This window comes from Lithobates pipiens, unplaced genomic scaffold (genome assembly GCF_037356315.1).
Source record: "Lithobates pipiens isolate NorthernLeopardFrog02 unplaced genomic scaffold, aLitPip1_a1.2 Scaffold_1, whole genome shotgun sequence".
NCBI classification, from domain to species: domain Eukaryota; kingdom Metazoa; phylum Chordata; class Amphibia; order Anura; family Ranidae; genus Lithobates; species Lithobates pipiens.
The window spans coordinates 243,848,098-243,872,117 of record NW_027507685.1 but is presented as its reverse complement, the minus strand read 5'-3'; the positions used below and the strand labels follow the sequence as shown (position 1 = coordinate 243,872,117).

Genomic DNA, 24,020 nt, shown 5'->3' with positions numbered 1-24,020 from the left:
GACTGCACACACGCACACACACACACACGGCATGGACTGTACACACACACACACACACACACACGGCATGGACTGTACACACACACACGGCATGGACTGTACACACACACACACGGCATGGACTGTACACACACACACACGGCATGGACTGTACACACACACACGGCATGGACTGTACACACACGCACACACACACGGCATGGACTGTACACACACACGCGGCATGGACTGTACACACACGGCATGGACTGTACATACACACACACACGGCATGGACTGTACACACACACACACACGGCATAGACTGTACACACACACACACACACACACGGCATAGACTGTACACACACACACACACGGCATAGACTGTACACACACACACACACGGCATAGACTGTACACACACACACACACACACACAAGGCATAGACTGTACACACACACACACACGGCATGAACTGTACACACACACACACGGCATGAACTGTACACACACACACACACACACACACACACGGCATAGACTGTACACACACACACACACGGCATAGACTGTACACACACACACACACACACACGGCATAGACTGTACACACACACACACACACGGCATAGACTGTACACACACACACACACACACACGGCATAGACTGTACACACACACACACACACACACACAAGGCATAGACTGTACACACACACACACACGGCATGAACTGTACACACACACACACGGCATGAACTGTACACACACACACACACACACACACACACACGGCATAGACTGTACACACACACACACAGCATGAACTGTACACACACACGGCATGAACTGTACACACACACGGCATGAACTGCACACACACACGGCATGAACTGTACACACACGGCATGAACTGTACACACACGGCATGAACTGTACACACACGGCATGAACTGTACACACACGGCATGAACTGTACACACACGGCATGAACTGTACACACACGGCATAGACTGTAAACACACACACGGCATAGACTGTACACACACACACGGCATAGACTGTACACACACACACGGCATAGACTGTACACACACACACGGCATAGACTGTACACACACACACGGCATAGACTGTACACACACACACGGCATAGACTGTACACACACACGGCATAGACCAGGGCTCGACAAACCCCGGGCGCCAGATCGCATTGGCGACTAGAATTTGTGATCTGGCGCCTGGGGCAGCACAGCGGGGGTATCCTGTCTCCTTCCACCCCCCCTGGCGTGATCGTGTCGGGCCGCGCCGCCGCCGGCCGGTAATTGAGGCCGCGGCTTTGAGGCCTTCTGTGGTCCTATGTTTAGTTCTGTAATCTGGCGCCATCTAGTGGTGGCTGTTGGTATGACAGCCAGCGATGCTAATGAAGCTTTCACTGCCCACCCATCTCACCTTTACTTAGAATAAAAAAAAAAAAAAAAAAAAGTGTGTGTGTATATATATATATATATATATATATATATATATATATATATATATATATATATATATATATATATGTATATGTATATGTATATGTATATGTGTGTGTGTTTAGGAGTTCTAACAACCTAGAGAATAAAATGGTGGTCGTTGCAATACTGTCTGTCACACCGTATTTGTGCAGCGGACTTACAAGCGCATTTTCGGGGAAAAAGTCTTATTTTTTTAATTAAATATAACAGTAAAGTTGGCCCAATTTTTTTATATTGTGAAAAATAATGTTACACCGAATAAATTGATACCCAACATGTCACGCTTCAAAATTGCGTCCGCTCATGGAATGGCGACAAACTTTTAGCCTTTAAAATCTCCATAGGCGACGTTTAAAAAATTCTACAGGTTGCACGTTTTGGGTTACAGAGGAGGTCTAGGGCTAGAATTATTGCTCTCGCTCTACCGAACGCAGCGATACCTCATGTGTGGTTTGAACACCGCTTTCCTATGCGGGCGCTACTCACGTATGCGTTCGCTTCTGCACGCAAGCTTGGCAGGACAGGGCGCATTTAAAACATTTTTTTTTTCTTATTTTAAATTTTTATTTTTTCACTGTGCTTTTAAAAAAAAAAAATTGTCACTTTTATTCCTATTACAAGGAATGTAAAAATCCCTTGTAATTGAAAAAAACAGGACAGGTCCTCTTAAATATATGAGATCTGGGGTCAGAGAGACCTCAGATCTCAAATTTACACTAAAATGCAATAAAAATAAAATAAAATAAAAAAATTGTCATTTGAAAAAAATAAATAAAAAAAAAAAAAATGTCCCTCTAAGAGCTATGGGCAATGACATGGAGACAGGTGGGGGGGCCGCGCTATCCTCCCCTCACTCGTCTCCATGTCAGGCCAGGGACAGGTCTGGATTGCCGTTACCGACCTGGCTCCTAACTTTTTTAGCTGGCTCCTAGATTCCAAGCAAATTTGTCAAGCCCTGGCATAGACTGTACACACACACACACAAACACACGGCATAGACTGCACACACACACAGCATAGACTGTACACACACGGCATAGACTGTACACACACACACACACACGGCATAGACTGCACACACACACACACAGCATAGACTGTACACACACGGCATAGACTGTACACACACACACACACACGGCATAGACTGTACACACACACACACGGCATGGACTGTACACACACACACACGGCATGGACTGTACACACACACACACGGCATGGACTGTACACACACACACACACACGGCATGGACTGTACACACACACACACACACGGCATAGACTGTACACACACACACACACACGGCATAGACTGTACACACACACACACACGGCATAGACTGTACACACACACACACACGGCATAGACTGTACACATACACACACACACACGGCATAGACTGTACACACACACACACACGGCATAGACTGTACACACACACACACGGCATGGACTGTACACACACACGGCATGGACTGTACACACACACACACGGCATGGACTGTACACACACACACACACACACGGCATGGACTGTACACACACACACGGCATGGACTGTACACACACACACACACGGCATGGACTGTACACACACACACACACACACGGCATGGACTGTACACACACACACACGGCATGGACTGTACACACACACACACACGGCATGGACTGTACACACACACACACACGGCATGGACTGTACACACACACACACACGGCATGGACTGTACACACACACACACACACACGGCATGTACACACACGGCATGTACACACACACACACACGGCATGGACTGTACACACACACACACACGGCATGTACACACACACACACGGCATGTACACACACACACACACAGCATGTACTGTAAACACACACACACACACACACACGGCATGTACTGTACACACACACACACACACACGGCATGTACTGTACACACACGGCATGTACACACACACGGCATGGACTGTACACACACACACACACACGGCATGGACTGTACACACACACACACGGCATGGACTGTACACACACACACACGCCATGGACTGTACACACACACACACGCCATGGACTGTACACACACACGCCATGGACTGTACACACACACACACACGGCATAGACTGTACACACACGGCATAGACTGTACACACACAAACACGCCATGGACTGTACACACACACGCCATGGACTGTACACACACACACACACGGCATAGACTGTACACACACGGCATAGACTGTACACACACAAACACGCCATGGACTGTACACACACACGGCATAGACTGTACACACACACAGACTGTACACACACACACACACACACACACACACGGCATAGACTGTACACACACACACACACACACACACACACACACATACGGCATAGACTGTACACACACACGCCATAGACTGTACACACACACGCCATAGACTGTACACACACACGCCATAGACTGTACACACACACACACACGCCATGGACTGTACACACACACACGGCATGGACTGTACACACACACACGGCATGGACTGTACACACACACGGCATGGACTGTACACACACACACGGCATGGACTGTACACACACAGGGCATGAACTGTACACACACGGCATGGACTGTACACACACACGGCATGGACTGTACACACACACGGCATGGACTGTACACACACACGGCATGGACTGTACACACACACGGCATGGACTGTACACACACACACACACAAGGCATGGACTGTACACACACACACAAGGCATAGACTGTACACACACAAAAGGCATAGACTGTACACACACACACACACGGCATGAACTGTACACACACACACACACACACACGGCATAGACTGTACACACACACACACGGCATAGACTGTACACACACACACATGGCATAGACTGTACACACACACACATGGCATAGACTGTACACACACATCAGGGTCCCCATCAGAGCCTCCTCTTACATCAGGGTGCCCATTAGGGAGGAGTTCAGGCGTGTTCGCATGGACCACGTGCAGAGCCTGCCAGGAAGTCGGTGCACCGCTGAGCTAATCACAGGCAGCGAGACATTTCCCGATCTCTGCAGCCGCTCATCGGGGCAATGTCTCACTGCCTGTGATTAGCGCAGCACTGCGCTGACTTCCTGGCGGGCTCAGAACGTGGTCCATGCGAACACGCCTGAGCTCATCCCTAGTGCCCATCACAACCCCTTCCTTGCATAAAGGTCTCCATCAGAGCCCTCTCTTACACCAGGGTCCCCCTTAGTGCCCCCCCTTACATCAGGGTCCCCATCAAACCCCCTCCTCTTCTGCATCACATGTCCCAAGAGGCCGCAGGACCATGCACAAGGAGCCATGCAAGCTCACACATGCTCAGTATGGAGCCGTTCCTCAGGAAACCACAGTCAGCTCCCATATTCAAGTAGGCGCCAGGGACCTGAGGCAGTAAGGACCTTTGGCTGTGGGAAGACCACGCTGGACCCCAGGGCACTGGTAAGTACCTAATTTTTAAAAGTCAGCTGCTATATTGTTTGTGAAGAAAGAAAACCACGGGAGGTTCCTCTTTAAGGAGACGCTAGCTGAGGTCCGGGTAAAATCTTGTAGCAGGCTGGGTGTGGCCCATGAACCATAGCGTGAAGACCCTGATTTAGATGAAAGGATTAGGATTTTATCCTCCAGTTTCCTGGAAGCAATGGTCACGTGGCCCTGACTGCACATGAGCACCTTGGGAGGGCCACATCAACACTGCCTTCCAGGGACACCTCACCTGATCTCCCGCATGCGCCGTATTAGATCGGGGCACCAGATCACGTACAGCTCATGTGCCATATGTACTCTGGGGTACCCTGGTATGGAGCAATATCATGCCACTACAGATAATGTATGGCGCATGCACCAGATCTTGTGCAGCATGCGCAGTACTTGATCTGGCGTTATTCTTTAAAAAACAGCCCGTCCCAATCTTTTTCCAGCCTAGATCAGAACATACACGGCATGGACTACACACGGCATAAACTGTACACACACACACACACACACACACGGCATAAACTGTACACACACGGCATAGACTACACACACACACACAAAACACACACACGGCATAGACTACACACACACACACACACACACACGGCATAGACTACACACACACACACACGGCAGACTGTAAACACACACACACAGCATAGACTGTAAACACACACACACAGCATAGACTGTAAACACACACACACAGCATAGACTGTAAACACACACACACAGCATAGACTGTACACACACACACACACACGGCATAGACTGTACACACACACACGGCATAGACTGTACACACACACACACACACACACACATCCGGCATAGACTGTACACACACACACACACCCGGCATAGACTGTACACACACGGCATAGACTGTACACACACGGCATAGACTGTACACACACACGCACACACACGGCATAGACTGTACACACACACACGGCATAGACTGTACACACACACACGGCATAGACTGTACACACACACACACACACACGGCATAGACTGTACACACACACACACACGGCATAGACTGTACGTACACACACACGGCATAGACTGTACACACACACGGCATAGACTGTACACACACACACACACACACGGCATAGACTGTACACACACACACACACACGGCATAGACTGTACACACACACACGGCATAGACTGTACACACACGGCATAGACTGTACACACACACACACACACGGCATAGACTGTACACACACACACACACACACACGGCATAGACTGTACACACACACGGCATAGACTGTACACACACACACACACACACACACGGCATAGACTGTACACACACACACGGCATAGACTGTACACACACACACACACACACACGGCATAGACTGTACACACACACACACGGCATAGACTGTACGTACACACACACGGCATAGACTGTACACACACACACACACGGCATAGACTGTACACACACACACACACGGCATAGACTGTACACACACACACACACGGCATAGACTGTACACACACACACACACACACAGCATAGACTGTACACACACACACACACGGCATAGACTGTACACACACACACACACACACACACACACGGCATAGACTGTACACACACACACACACGGCATAGACTGTACACACACGGCATATACTGTACACACACACACACACACACACGGCATAGACTGTACACACACACGGCATAGACTGTACACACACACGGCATAGACTGTACACACACACACACACACACACGGCATAGACTGTACACACACACACACGGCATAGACTGTACACACACACACACGGCATAGACTGTACACACACACACACGGCATAGACTGTACACACACACACACGGCATAGACTGTACACACACACACCAACACACACTGTACACACACATGGCATAGACTGTACGTACACACACACACACGGCATAGACTGTACACACACACACACGGCATAGACTGTACACACACACACACACACACACACACACACACGGCATAGACTGTACACACACACACACACACACGGCATAGACTGTACACACACGGCATATACTGTACACACACACACACACACACACGGCATAGACTGTACACACACACGGCATAGACTGTACACACACACGGCATAGACTGTACACACACACACACGGCATAGACTGTACACACACACACACGGCATAGACTGTACACACACACACCAACACACACTGTACACACACATGGCATAGACTGTACGTACACACACACACACGGCATAGACTGTACACACACACACACGGCATAGACTGTACACACACACGGCATAGACTGTACACACACACGGCATAGACTGTACACACACACACACACACACACACACACACACACGGCATAGACTGTACACACACACACACACACGGCATAGACTGTACACACACGGCATATACTGTACACACACACACACACACACACGGCATAGACTGTACACACACACGGCATAGACTGTACACACACACGGCATAGACTGTACACACACACACACACACACGGCATAGACTGTACACACACACACACGGCATAGACTGTACACACACACACACGGCATAGACTGTACACACACACACCAACACACACTGTACACACACATGGCATAGACTGTACGTACACACACACACACGGCATAGACTGTACACACACACACACGGCATAGACTGTACACACACACACACACACGGCATAGACTGTACACACACACGGCATAGACTGTACACACACGGCATAGACTGTACACACACACACACACGACATAGACTGTACACACACACACGGCATAGACTGTACACACACACACACACACGGCATAGACTGTACACACACGGCATAGACTGTACACACACGGCATAGACTGTACACACACACACACGGCATAGACTGTACACACACACACACACGGCATAGACTGTACACACACACGGCCTAGACTGTACACACACACGGCATGGACTGTACACACACACACGGCATAGACTGTACACACACACGGCATAGACTGTACACACACACACACACACACACGGCATAGACTGTACACACACACACGGCATAGACTGTACACACACACACGGCATAGACTGTACACACACACACGGCATAGACTGCCGTGTGTGTGTGTGTACAGTCTATGCCGTGTGTGTGTGTGTGTACATAGACTGTACGTACACACACACACGGCATAGACTGTACACACACACACGGCATAGACTGTACGTACACACACGGCATAGACTGTACGTACACACACACACACACGGCATAGACTGTACGTACACACACACACACACACACACACACACACACGGCATAGACTGTACACACACGCACACGGCATAGACTGTACACACACACGGCATAGACTGTACACACACACACGGCATAGACTGTACACACACACACACACGGCATAGACTGTACACACACACACGGCATAGACTGTACACACACGGCATAGACTGTACACACACACACGGCATAGACTGTACACACACACGGCATAGACTGTACACACACACGGCATAGACTGTACACACACACGGCATAGACTGTACACACACACACACACACGGCATAGACTGTACACACACACACACACACACCAACACACACTGTACACACACATGGCATAGACTGTACACACACGGCATAGACTGTACACACACGGCATAGACTGTACACACACACACACACGACATAGACTGTACACACACACACACACACACATGGCATAGACTGTACACACACACACACACACACACACGGCATAGACTGTACACACACACACACGGCATAGACTGTACACACACACACACACACACGGCATAGACTGTACACACACACACACACGGCATAGACTGTACACACACACACACACACCAACACACACTGTACACACACATGGCATAGACTGTACGTACACACACACACACGGCATAGACTGTACACACACACACACACACACACACACACGGCATAGACTGTACACACACACGGCATAGACTGTACACACACGGCATAGACTGTACACACACGGCATAGACTGTACACACACACACACACACACACGGCATAGACTGTACACACACACACACACACACACGGCATAGACTGTACACACACACACACACGGCATAGACTGTACACACACACACACACGGCATAGACTGTACACACACACACACACGGCATAGACTGTACACACACACACACACACGGCATAGACTGTACACACACACGGCATAGACTGTACACACACACGGCATAGACTGTACACACACACACACACGGCATAGACTGTACACACACACACGGCATAGACTGTACACACACACACGGCATAGACTGTACACACACACACGGCATAGACTGTACACACACACACGGCATAGACTGTAGACACACACGGCATAGACTGCCGTGTGTGTGTGTGTACAGTCTATGCCGTGTGTGTGTGTGTGTGTACATAGACTGTACGTACACACACACACGGCATAGACTGTACACACACACACGGCATAGACTGTACGTACACACACACACGGCATAGACTGTACGTACACACACACACGGCATAGACTGTACGTACACACACACACACACACACGGCATAGACTGTACACACACACGGCATAGACTGTACGTACACACGCACACACGGCATAGACTGTACACACACGGCATAGACTGTACACACACGCACACGCAATAGACTGTACACACACACACACGGCATAGACTGTACACACACACACACACACACACGGCATAGACTGTACACACACACACACACACACGGCATAGACTGTACACACACACACACACACACACACACGGCATAGACTGTACACACACACACACACACACACACGGCATAGACTGTACACACACACACACGGCATAGACTGTACACACACACACACGGCATAGACTGTACACACACACACACGGCATAGACTGTACACACACACACACGGCATAGACTGTACACACACACACACGGCATAGACTGTACACACACACACACACACACACACACACACACGGCATAGACTGTACACACACACGGCATAGACTGTACACACACACACACAAGGCATAGACTGTACACACACACACACACGGCATAGACTGTACACACACGCGGCATAGACTGTACACACACGCGGCATAGACTGTACACACACACACGGCATAGACTGTACACACACACACACACACACACACACGGCATAGACTGTACACACACACGGCATAGACTGTACACACACACACACACACGGCATAGACTGTACACACACACACACGGCATAGACTGTACACACACACACACACGGCATACTGTACACACACACGGCATAGACTGTACACACACACACACACACGGCATAGACTGTACACACACACACGGCATAGACTGTACACACACACACACACGGCATAGACTGTACACACACACACACACGGCATAGACTGTACACACACACACACACGGCATAGACTGTACACACACACACACACACGGCATAGACTGTACACACACACACACACACACACGGCATAGACTGTACACACACACACACACACACACGGCATAGACTGTACACACACACGGCATAGACTGTACACACACACACGGCATAGACTGTACACACACACACACACACACACGGCATAGACTGTACACACACACACACGGCATAGACTGTACACACACACACACGGCATAGACTGTACACACACACACACGGCATAGACTGTACACACACACACACACACGGCATAGACTGTACACACACACACACACGGCATAGACTGTACACACACACACACACGGCATAGACTGTACACACACACACACACACACACACGGCATAGACTGTACACACACACACACACGGCATAGACTGTACACACACGGCATAGACTGTACACACACACACACACGGCATAGACTGTACACACACACACACGGCATAGACTGTACACACACACACACACGGCATAGACTGTACACACACGGCATAGACTGTACACACACGGCATAGACTGTACACACACGGCATAGACTGTACACACACACACACACGGCATAGACTGTACACACACACACGGCATAGACTGTACACACACACACACGGCATAGACTGTACACACACACGGCATAGACTGTACACACACACACACGGCATAGACTGTGCACACACACACGGCATAGACTGTACACACACACACACACACACACGGCATAGACTGTACACACACACACACACGGCATAGACTGTACACACACACGGCATAGACTGTACACACACACACACACGGCATAGACTGTACACACACACACACACACACCAACACACACTGTACACACACATGGCATAGACTGTACACACACGGCATAGACTGTACACACACGGCATAGACTGTACACACACACACACACGACATAGACTGTACACACACACACACACACACATGGCATAGACTGTACACACACACACACACACACACACGGCATAGACTGTACACACACACACACGGCATAGACTGTACACACACACACACACACACGGCATAGACTGTACACACACACACACACGGCATAGACTGTACACACACACACACACACCAACACACACTGTACACACACATGGCATAGACTGTACGTACACACACACACACGGCATAGACTGTACACACACACACACACACGGCATAGACTGTACACACACACACACACACGGCATAGACTGTACACACACACACACGGCATAGACTGTACACACACGGCATAGACTGTACACACACGGCATAGACTGTACACACACGGCATAGACTGTACACACACACACACACACACACATGGCATAGACTGTACACACACACACACACACACACGGCATAGACTGTACACACACACACACACGGCATAGACTGTACACACACACACACACACGGCATAGACTGTACACACACACACGGCATAGACTGTACACACACACACACACGGCATAGACTGTACACACACGGCATAGACTGTACACACACACGGCATAGACTGTACACACACACACACACGGCATAGACTGTACACACACACACGGCATAGACTGTACACACACACACGGCATAGACTGTACACACACACACGGCATAGACTGTACACACACACACGGCATAGACTGTACACACACACGGCATAGACTGCCGTGTGTGTGTGTGTACAGTCTATGCCGTGTGTGTGTGTGTGTACATAGACTGTACGTACACACACACACGGCATAGACTGTACACACACACACGGCATAGACTGTACGTACACACACACACGGCATAGACTGTACGTACACACACACACGGCATAGACTGTACGTACACACACACACACACACGGCATAGACTGTACACACACACGGCATAGACTGTACGTACACACGCACACACGGCATAGACTGTACACACACGGCATAGACTGTACACACACGCACACGCAATAGACTGTACACACACACACACGGCATAGACTGTACACACACACACACACACACACACACACACACGGCATAGACTGTACACACACACACACACACACGGCATAGACTGTACACACACACACACACACACACACACACACGGCATAGACTGTACACACACACACACACACACGGCATAGACTGTACACACACACACACGGCATAGACTGTACACACACACACACGGCATAGACTGTACACACACACACACACACACACACGGCATAGACTGTACACACACACGGCATAGACTGTACACACACACACACAAGGCATAGACTGTACACACACGCGGCATAGACTGTACACACACGCGGCATAGACTGTACACACACACACGGCATAGACTGTACACACACACACACACACGGCATAGACTGTACACACACACGGCATAGACTGTACACACACACACACACACGGCATAGACTGTACACATACACACACACGGCATAGACTGTACACATACACACACACGGCATAGACTGTACACATACACACACACGGCATAGACTGTACACACACACACGGCATACTGTACACACACACACACACACACGGCATAGACTGTACACACACACACGGCATAGACTGTACACACACACACACGGCATAGACTGTACACACACACACACACACGGCATAGACTGTACACACACACACACACGGCATAGACTGTACACACACACACACACGGCATAGACTGTACACACACACACACACACGGCATAGACTGTACACACACACGGCATAGACTGTACACACACACACGGCATAGACTGTACACACACACACACACACACACGGCATAGACTGTACACACACACACACGGCATAGACTGTACACACACACACACACGGCATGGACTGTACACACACACACACACGGCATAGACTGTACACACACACACACACGGCATAGACTGTACACACACACGGCATAGACTGTACACACACACACACACGGCATAGACTGTACACACACACGGCATAGACTGTACACACACACACGGCATGGACTGTACACACACGTACACACACACACGGCATAGACTGTACACACACACACACACACACACACGGCATAGACTGTACACACACACACACGGCATAGACTGTACACACACACACACGGCATAGACTGTACACACACACACACGGCATAGACTGTACACACACACACACGGCATAGACTGTACACACACGCATGGACTGTACACACACACGGCATAGACTGTACACACACACACGGCATAGACTGTACACACACACACACACACACACGGCATAGACTGTACACACACACACACGGCATAGACTGTACACACACACACACGGCATAGACTGTACACACACACACACGGCATAGACTGTACACACACACACACGGCATAGACTGTACACACACACACACGGCATAGACTGTACACACACACACACGGCATAGACTGTACACACACACACACGGCATAGACTGTACACACACACACACACACACGGCATAGACTGTACACACACACACACACACACACGGCATAGACTGTACACACACACACACACGGCATAGACTGTACACACACGGCATAGACTGTACACACACACACACACGGCATAGACTGTACACACACACACGCACACACGGCATAGACTGTACACACACGGCATAGACTGTACACACACACACGGCATAGACTGTACACACACACACGGCATAGACTGTACACACACACACGGCATAGACTGTACACACACACACACGGCATAGACTGTACACACACACACACACACACACACGGCATAGACTGTACACACACACACACGGCATAGACTGTACACACACACACGGCATAGACTGTACACACACACACGGCATAGACTGTACACACACACACACACACGGCATAGACTGTACACACACACACACACGGCATAGACTGTACACACACCAACACACACGGCATAGACTGTACACACACACGGCATAGACTGTACACACACACGCACACACGGCATAGACTGTACACACACACACACATCACGGACTGCACACACACACACACACACACACACACACACACACACACGTCACGGACTGTACACACACACAGCATGGACTGTGCACACAGCATGGATGGTACACAGACAGTAGATTTTCTCCCACCTTGTACCCGAGCCGGGCCGCCCTCTGTAGCAGCGTTTCTCCTGCGTTCTTATTCACAATCAGTTTCCTGGCTTCTGGCGGTATCGGCTGACCGCCGGGAGTGTCGCCGGAGCCCAGAGCACCACTACGCCGAGATCTGTGCGGGGTCCCGGGTTCGCTGCCCTTCCTTGGAGACTTCATAGGAGAGGACTTAGGGGATTGCAAGCTCCGACGTCCCTTCCCCTACGATAGGATGAGAAATGTGTTCAGGGAAGTTCTGAACTATTTGTACTATTATTATACAGGATTTATATAGCGCTGACAGTTTACAGAGTGCTTTACAACATGAGGGCTGACAGTAAATTACAATACAGTTTAATACAGTAGGAATACGAGAGCCCTGCTTGCTTGTTAAAGCTTACAATCTAGGACGACAATGAACTGAATTCTCGCTAGTCTGAGTGCTTGAGGTGATTGTAGCAGTATTAGTGACCTTGCAACAAAAACAATCAAGTACGATCTGTGATACTTTTGGGGGGTACACCCAGCACTGCCTGGGCCTTGCAAATGGGGGTACACCCAGCACTGCCTGGGCCCTGCAAATGGGGGTACCCCCAGCACTGCCTGGGCCCTGCAAATGGGGGTACCCCCAGCACTGCCTGGGCCTTGCAAATGGGGGTACCCCCAGCACTGCCTGGGCCTTGCAAATGGGGGTACCCCCAGCACTGCCTGGGCCTTGCAAATGGGAGTACCCCCAGCACTGCTTGGGCCTTGCAAATGGGGGTACCCCCAGTACTGCTTGGGCCTTGCAGATGGGGGGGTACACACAGTACTGCTTGGGCCTTGCAGATGGGGGGGTACACCCAGTACTGCCTGGGCCCTGCAAATGGGGGTACCCCCAGCACTGCCTGGGCCCTGCAAATGGGGGTACCCCCAGCACTGCCTGGGCCTTGCAAATGGGGGTACCCCCAGCACTGCCTGGGCCTTGCAAATGGGGGTACCCCCAGCACTGCCTGGGCCTTGCAAATGGGGGTACCCCCAGCACTGCCTGGGCCTTGCAAATGGGGGTACCCCCAGCACTGCCTGGGCCCTGCAGATGGGGGGGGGTACACCCAGTACTGCTTGGGCCTTGCAGATGGGGGGGTACACACAGTACTGCTTGGGCCTTGCAGATGGGGGGGTACACACAGTACTGCCTGGACCCTGCAGATGGGGGGTACACCCAGTACTGCTGGGGCCTTGCAGATGGGGGGTACACCCAGTACCTGCTTGGGCCTTGCAGATGGGGGGTACACCTAGTACTTCTCTATTTTTACATGGTCACTTTCAGTTTTTTTTGATCACTTATTGCTGTCACAATAAATCTCTTGTGGCAGCAATAGGCATGTGACCGGTGCTCTTTATGGAGATATCTGGGGTCTATAAAAAAACTCCAAAATTCCTCCTCTGCCCTTAAAAGCATTCGATCACGCCAAGATCCGTGTTTTTTTCTAATGCTTTTGAGTTCTGAAAATGGCGCCGTTAACCAGGAAGAGAGGTCTGGTCATTGCTTCCATGTTACCTTCTCCGAACACAGCTGATGTGGTCTTTGTTCGGCTCTCTAATCACCCCAGTGTTGGCTGGTCGCCTGGGTCCCGGGGAGATCCTCAGAAAGCCAGGCGTCAGGAGGCGCCTCCCCTCATGCTGCTTGTAGAAACAATCCAGTGGCTAGTTAGCCGCTAGGATTGCTTTTACAAGACAGCCAACCATTGGCCTCAAATAAACAGTACCAGGATGATGCCTGCACCTGCAGGCAACATCCAGGTATAACCACGTGAAGTCCAGTGACGTACGGGTATGTCGCTGGTCAGCTAATGGTTATTCAATCCATGTATCTACATCACAGTCTATAGAAGCCCCAGCTGGCAATGACTCTGCTAGACCCACAAGGAGGTCTTCTCTTAGTGTTCTACCTTCATCTCCTCATCCGTGCCTCCTCCTCCTCCTCCTCCTCCCAGGTGTTTCGTTTTGCACTTGCGTTTCCCGGAGGGTTTTTCGATGCTCTGTGCCGAGGCGAAGTTCTCCGGGCTGCCTTTGGAGAAGCCTTGTCTCAGTTTGTCCCGGGAAGATGGCGAGCTCTTGGTTTTGAAGGACTCGCAGGACCTGTCTGGTGATAACTTCCTTTTATAGGGGCCTAAAATAAAAAAAAATAAAAAAAAAAGATGAAATAAAGGATAGGCAATGCTGAAAACCACTTGAGTGATATCACTGCAGGACGCATGAAGACAACAGAACCATTGTGATCATATACTGTGGGATTCGCTACGTGTCCCAACATAATCCCGATTACATCATTCCATGTAAAAGGTAAACTCCACAATCCTCAAACTTCCCTCACCCCAACCACAAGGCAAGAAAACCTTTTTTTAGACTCCAAACTATTTCTTTCTGTAAAATTGATCTATAACCAAGTGCTGGCAACAAAAGTGAGTACACCCTTAAGTGAAAATGTCCAATTTGGGCCCAAAGTGTCAATATTTCGTGTGACCACCATTATTTTCCAGCACTGCCTTAACCCTCTTGTGCATGGAGATCACCAGAGCTTCACAGGTCACCACTGGAGTCCTCTTCCCCTCCTCCATGACATCACGGAACTGGTGGATGTTAGAGACCTTGCGCTCCTCCACCTTCTGTTTGAGGATGCCCCACAGATGATCAATAGGGTTTAGGTCTGGAGACATGCTTGGCCAGTCCATCACATTTACCCTCAGCTTCTTTAGCAAGGCAGTGGTTGTTTTGAAGGTGCGTTTGAGGGCGTTATCTTGGAATGCTGCCCTGTGGCCCAGGGAAGGGGATCATGCTCTTCAGTATGTCACAGTACATGTTGGCATTCATGGTTCCCTCAATGATCTGTAGCTCCCCAGTGCCGGCAGCACTAATGCAGCCCCAGACCATGACACTCCCACCACCATGCTTGACTGTAGGTAAGACACACTTGTCTTTGTCCTCCTCACCTGGTTGCCCCCACACACGCTTCACACCATCTAAACCAAATAAGTTTATCTTGGTCTCATCAGATCACAGGACATGCTTCCAGTAATCCATCTCCTTCGTCTGCTTGTCTTCAATCTGTTTGTGGGCTTTCTTGTGCATCATCTTTAGAAGAGGCTTCCTTCTGGGATGACAGCCATTCAGACCGATTTGATGCAGTGTGCGGCGTATGGTCTGAGCACTGACAGGCTGACCCCCCACCCCTTCAACCTCTGCAGCAATGCTGGCAGCACTCATACGTCTATTTCCCAAAGACAACCTCTGGATATGACGCTGAGCACGTGACCTCAACTTCTTTGGTGGACCATGGCGAGGCCTGTTCTGAGTGGAACCCGTCCTGTTAAACCGCTGTATGGTCTTGGCCACCATGCTGCAGCTCAGTTTCCGGGTCTTGCCAATCTTCTTATAGATTAGGCCATCTTTATGTAGAGCAACAATTCTTTTTTTCAGATCCCCAGAGAGTTCTTTGCCATGAGGTGCCATGTTGAACTTTCGGTGACCAGTATGAGAGAGTGAGAGCGATAACACCAAATTTAATAGACCTGCTCCCCAATCACACCTGAGACCTTGTAAAACTAACGAGTCACATGACACCGGGGAGGGAAAATGGCCAATTGGGCCCAATTTGGACATTTTCACTTAGGGGTGTACTCACTTTTGTTGCCAGCGGTTTAGACATTAATGTGTTGCGTTATTTTGAGGGGACAGGAAATTTACACTGTTATACAAGCTGTACACTCACTACTTTACATTGTAGCAAAGTGTCATTTCTTCAGTGTTGTCACATGAAAAGATGGAATAAAATAGTTAAAAAAATGTGAGGGGTGTACTCACTTTTGTGAGATCCTGTATAAGTGATCTGGGTGGCTTTACAGCTACACAATCACTTTTACAGTATCCCCCCCCGCCCTCCTGGGATCTCCCATTCAGTCAAGACGGCTTCACACAGAGGAGATGGAGGAACATCTGTTCCCCCATCTCCTCTGACAAATGAAGGAAGAAGAGATGAACATTTTGTCACTTCCGGTTTCAGGTGTCATTCCCTGGGCTATTACAGCCAGAAAAGCAGCTGATCAAACTCAATCTGTGTTTGATCAGCTGGTTTGAAGGGCTGAGGAGACATCAGGGGGTCTAATAGATCCCTGATGTCTCCATAAAAAGCACCAGTCACCGGCTATCACAAGGGGGCTTTGTTCACTCCCTTGTGTTAGCAATACAGTAAAAGAAAAACCAAAAAAGCACAGTAGTTCCAATTTCTGTGTCATGTAATAGCAGAACGGTTTAGGAAATGCAAAACGACTCTAATTTTAGGGCTCACTTATGCAAGAAATTATCCCATTTCTTTGATAAAACAGAAAAAGACGAGCATATGCCAATTAAATAGATACCCAACATGTCAAACCTTAAAAGCAGAGCTCCACCCAAAGCTAAGAGGAAAGATTAGCTGAACTGAATGTATTCTCTCTTGAGAGGGAGATTAAGGGGGGGGTTGATATGATCCCCATGTATAAATACATAAGGGGGGGGGGGTATGACCTCCATGTATAAATACAAAAGGGGGGGGGGGGTATGCTCGCTGTGTATAAAAACATAAGGGGGGGGGTATGATCGCCATGTATAAATACATAAGGGGGGGATATGATCGCCATGTATAAATACATAAGGGGGGGGGGGGATATGATCGCCATGTATAAATACATAAGGGGGGGGGATATGATCGCCATGTATAAATACATAAGGGGGGGATATGATCGCCATGTATAAATACATAAGGGGGGGGATATGATCGCCATGTATAAATACATAAGGGGGGGATATGATCACCATGTATAAATACATAAGGGGGGGATATGATCACCATGTATAAATACATAAGGGGGGATATGATCACCATGTATAAATACATAAGGGGGGATATGATCACCATGTATAAATACATAAGGGGGGATATGATCACCATGTATAAATACATAAGGGAGGGATATGATCACCATGTATAAATAAATACATAAGGGGGGGGGGATATGATCACCATGTATAAATAAAGGGGGGGGGGGGATATGATCACAATGTATAAATACATAAGGGGGAAGGAGGATATGATCATCATGTATAAATAAAGGGGGGGGGGGGGATATGATCACAATGTATAAATACATAAGGGGGGGGAGGATATGATCATCATGTATAAATAAAGGGGGGGGGGGGATATGATCACCATGTATAAATACATAAGAAGGTCCCATATAGTGAATGTTGTGAAGTTATCTACCTCAGTGTTTCTCAACTCCAGTCCTCAAGGCGCCCCCAACAGGTCATGTTTTCAGGCTTCCCATTATTTTGCACAGGTGATTGGATCAGTTTCACTGCATTAGTAATTACTACAGCCATTTAATCCGATGGAAATCCTGAAAACATGACCTGTTGGGGCGCCTTGAGGACTGGAATTGAGAAACACGGCTCTACCTTAAGGTCATCACAGAGGACAAGGGGGCGCTCTATACCTCTGGAGGAAAAGAGATTAAGCCTAGGTTCACATTGGAGCGTTTTGTCATGCGATTTGAAAGATCAAGTCGCAGCCTATTGGAGGCAATGGCACTGTTCTAATTGGTGCGACACCGATGGGATGGGATACCAATATCTTATAGGTATAGTTGATCCAGGGAATATCCGATTGCCTGTTCGGGGGATCAGGAAGGATTATTTTTCCCCTGTCGAAACAAATCGGATCATGCTTTGCTGGGTGTCACCTTCTTCTGAATAAACTGTGGATATAGGATTGTGCATTTTCAATTTGTGCATTTTTTTTATTTTTTCTATGTTGGTTTTTACAATGTTTTTTTTTTTTTTTTTTTTTTACACTTTATTTTTTTTCCCCAAATTTTATTTTTTTATACATTGCATAGGGGGGACAAAAGTGCCTTATGTGATGATTTTTTGGTGACAGGTTCTCTTTAATGAGAAATCAGGGATGTTTCACCTTTCCTCCAATGAAGCTGATGGAACGCAGATCTCTGGGGAGAGCGACACGGGGACCTGGTGGGACAATTGTTACTGGAATACGTGGAAGCGAATGGGCTGGGAGTGTGTGTAGCCCCCTCCCCCGCTGCCACCGATGTAATGTCTACGTCGGTGGCAGCAAAGGAGTTCAAGTCCAACTCCAAGGACATAAAAATGAAAGCTGGTCAGCTGCTAGTCTGGCAAGCAGAGCAAGTCCTTGCTACAAAAATCTTTCCAAAAAGGTACCCATGTCAGTCCAGCTTTATTCCACCCCAGGGGGATTGGTAAAGCCCCTAAATCACGTTGGCCATCTCCAAAATAATAAAAAAATAAAAACACTATAAAATAAATGGACTGTCAACCATACGTCCAGCAAGCTCTTCATTGTATCAACCTTCCTGCACAGACTTGTGTAGGCAAGGAAGGTCTACTTTAACAGGGAGGGAATACAAGTAAATAACAGCACTCATAGCCAGCCCTGAACTCTACTATTATAACAGTGCAGATTTATATTTTAGAAATGTTAATTTTTGACCTTGGAATGAAGATTATTTATTTTTTTTCTATTCTATTTAGGTGTATAGAAGTGATGGCAATCCAACCTTCGATGAGACCCACCTGTCCGGGACCGTCTCCTCCGGAAACACTGAGACACCTCTTCCTCCTCCTTCTCTGTAAGGTATTCCCCATTCTGGTATTTACGGTTCTTCTGCCTCCTCCTCTTCCTCCGCCTTAACGTACCATCGGCGCCCCCTTCATCGTCCGGCTCGGAGATGGTCGTGGATTTACCAGCGTTGAGGCCTCTGCTGGACATCTCCCAGGAATCCTGCAGCAGCGGGGTGATCAGCTCCGGTTCGGGCTCCTCCTTAATGGAGGCGAACCTACGTGTCCGACACCCTTTGTACGGCCTTCTTACTCTCCGTCTTTTACGAGGGGAACCCGTCTCCTCTTCCTCTCCATCTTCATCTTCCTCCTCCTCGGTCGGGAAAGGCTCTGTGGATGACATCACAATATCAGAGAAGCCAAAAGTTACCTGCCGGCAGGATAAGAAACCATGCAGAGATTCAACTCCACTTTTGCATGGTTTTTAAGCAATACTATTATAAATGTTTTAAAAAAAATATAACATTTTCACAAATTTTGCTTATTTTAATAAGAATTAAATATTATCAGGATCTTCAGGCATTTTTTTTTTTTTATCATTATACATAGATTGGGGATGGGCTAGAATACCTTCCATTGAGGAGATTTACTATGTTAGGGACCAAACAAGAAGGGAAATCTAACCAATGAGGACACAAATAACAATAAGAATCAAAAAGTTTCTATACTTTCTGCACACTTCCTGTTGGATGTCTGGGACAGGAAGTGAGGTATGCATCTAAAAGGCTCCTACCTCCTGGGCCAAGCCCAGAGGCATTTTATTTCTGTCTGGAAGCCCAGCCATCGTATTGCACTTTGCCCCTCCTCGGCAATTCTTTATTTTGCAAAACACTTATGCCACTTTACTCACCCCTGATTAGTAGGTGGTAGGCTCTTGTACTTGCCCTGAATGTTTTAGGGAAGGGGGGCATGTGGCCTTATGGTCAGGTTCTCTCCCTCCCATGGGATCTCACCACCTAGCACTTGGGTGAACCTTGACTTGGCAGATCGTCTGAAAAATGTAGTCCACTTAGTTTCGGCAGGGTGGAAAATGAGTGCCCCGTTCATTGTTAAGTCCCACCTAGTACTTGGATGGACTATACCTCAGCAGGTCCCTTGAAGAATGGCGTTCACCTGGTCTTAGCTGGGTGGACCCCGAGTACCCCAGACCCCATCAGGAAGAGCCCCACCCAGTACGTGAGCAAACCTTGCATCGGCAGGTACCCCGTAAAATGAGGTCCACCTGCTTTAAGCAGGGTGGACCCCGAGTACTTCAGTCCCCGTCAGGGGAAGCCCCATGCAGTACTTGGGTGGACATTGTCTTGGCGGGTCCCTTGAAGAATGGTGCCCACCTAATTTCAGCCAGTTGGTCCATGAGTACCCTAGTCCCCGTCAGGGAGAGCCCCACCTAGTACTTGGGTGGACCTTGCCTTGGCAGGTCTCTCGTAAAATAAGGGTCCACCTGGTTTCGGTCAGGTGGACCACGAGTACCTCAGTCTCTGTCAGGGGAAGCCTCATCTAGTACTTGGGTATACCTTGTCTCAGCAGGTCCCCTGAAGAATGGGGTCCACCTGGTTTCAGCCGGGTGGACCACGAGTACCCCAGTCTCCGTCAGGGAGGGCCCCACTTAGTACTTGGGTGGACTTTGCCTTGGCAGGTCCCTTAAAGAATGGGGTCCACCTGGTTTCAGCTGGGTGAACCATTAGTATCCCAGTCCCCATCAGGAATCTTGAGCACCAGGGGATCAGGGCTAGGGTCCTTTCTGTATGGAGGAGGACTATGAGCATGGTGTGCTCCCCTTTTGTATGCTCACATTTTTTTTATTGCACCTGGTGTTCATTTAGAGCAGTGATTCTCAACCAGGGTTCCGTGGAACCCTAGGGTTCCTCCAGAGGTTGCTAGGGGTTCCTTCAGCATTGGGCAATTTCTGCCTCTCGGATAAGTTCCCACCGACACCATTGATCTTTTTAGCCATCTGTAAGGAGGTAATTCTTCCCAATGACCACAAGTGTAAGGACCAGTCTTCCCACTGACCATCACACTAATGTACCATGAGTTGTAGATTTCTAATTTTTAGCAGGGGTTCCCCGAGACCGGAAAACTATTTCAAGGGTTCCTCTGTTTTGAAACATACAAAAAATACAAAATAAATAAAAAGTTCCTTAAAAGGCTATGAATTTTTATATACTGAACTTATGAGTTCTGTTTATCCTAGAACCTCTGTGGATGGTCCACAGGAAGCCTTGAATACAAAATAAAGGCTAAAAGTGCCTTTCCACATAAAAAAAAAAAAAGTCCAGAGTGATTTATTTTTTTAAACTCGTCAAGAAAAATCCAACGGGTTTCAGGAGGTTGTACAAATCTCCCTTCTTCCGTGCTTTTGCTGGTGATACTTTCTGCCAAAACGAAAGCATAATAATATTTCATGATTCCCGCTATTGAATCTTCCATTAGTTGCGATATGAAAACCTGTAGAGAGATAGCATCCAATGACATTTCCCCGACTCCAACGGGTGCAAAGCTGTAAAATGTAACCTGCGCGTGCCACGTGTGGCCACGTTTCATTTCGGA

At 48.6% G+C, this 24,020-nt stretch overlaps 1 protein-coding gene across 1 annotated transcript in view; it reads right to left on the bottom strand.

Moving 5' to 3' along the window:
* The window catches only part of BCORL1 (BCL6 corepressor like 1), a 145,756-nt gene that overhangs the window by 19,905 nt on the left and 101,831 nt on the right, over positions 1 to 24,020 (bottom strand). Inside the window, 3 exon segments of the mRNA XM_077484877.1 lie at positions 14,799 to 15,020; positions 16,730 to 16,950; positions 21,426 to 21,800. Coding sequence (XP_077341003.1) covers positions 14,799 to 15,020; positions 16,730 to 16,950; positions 21,426 to 21,800 — 818 coding nt within the window.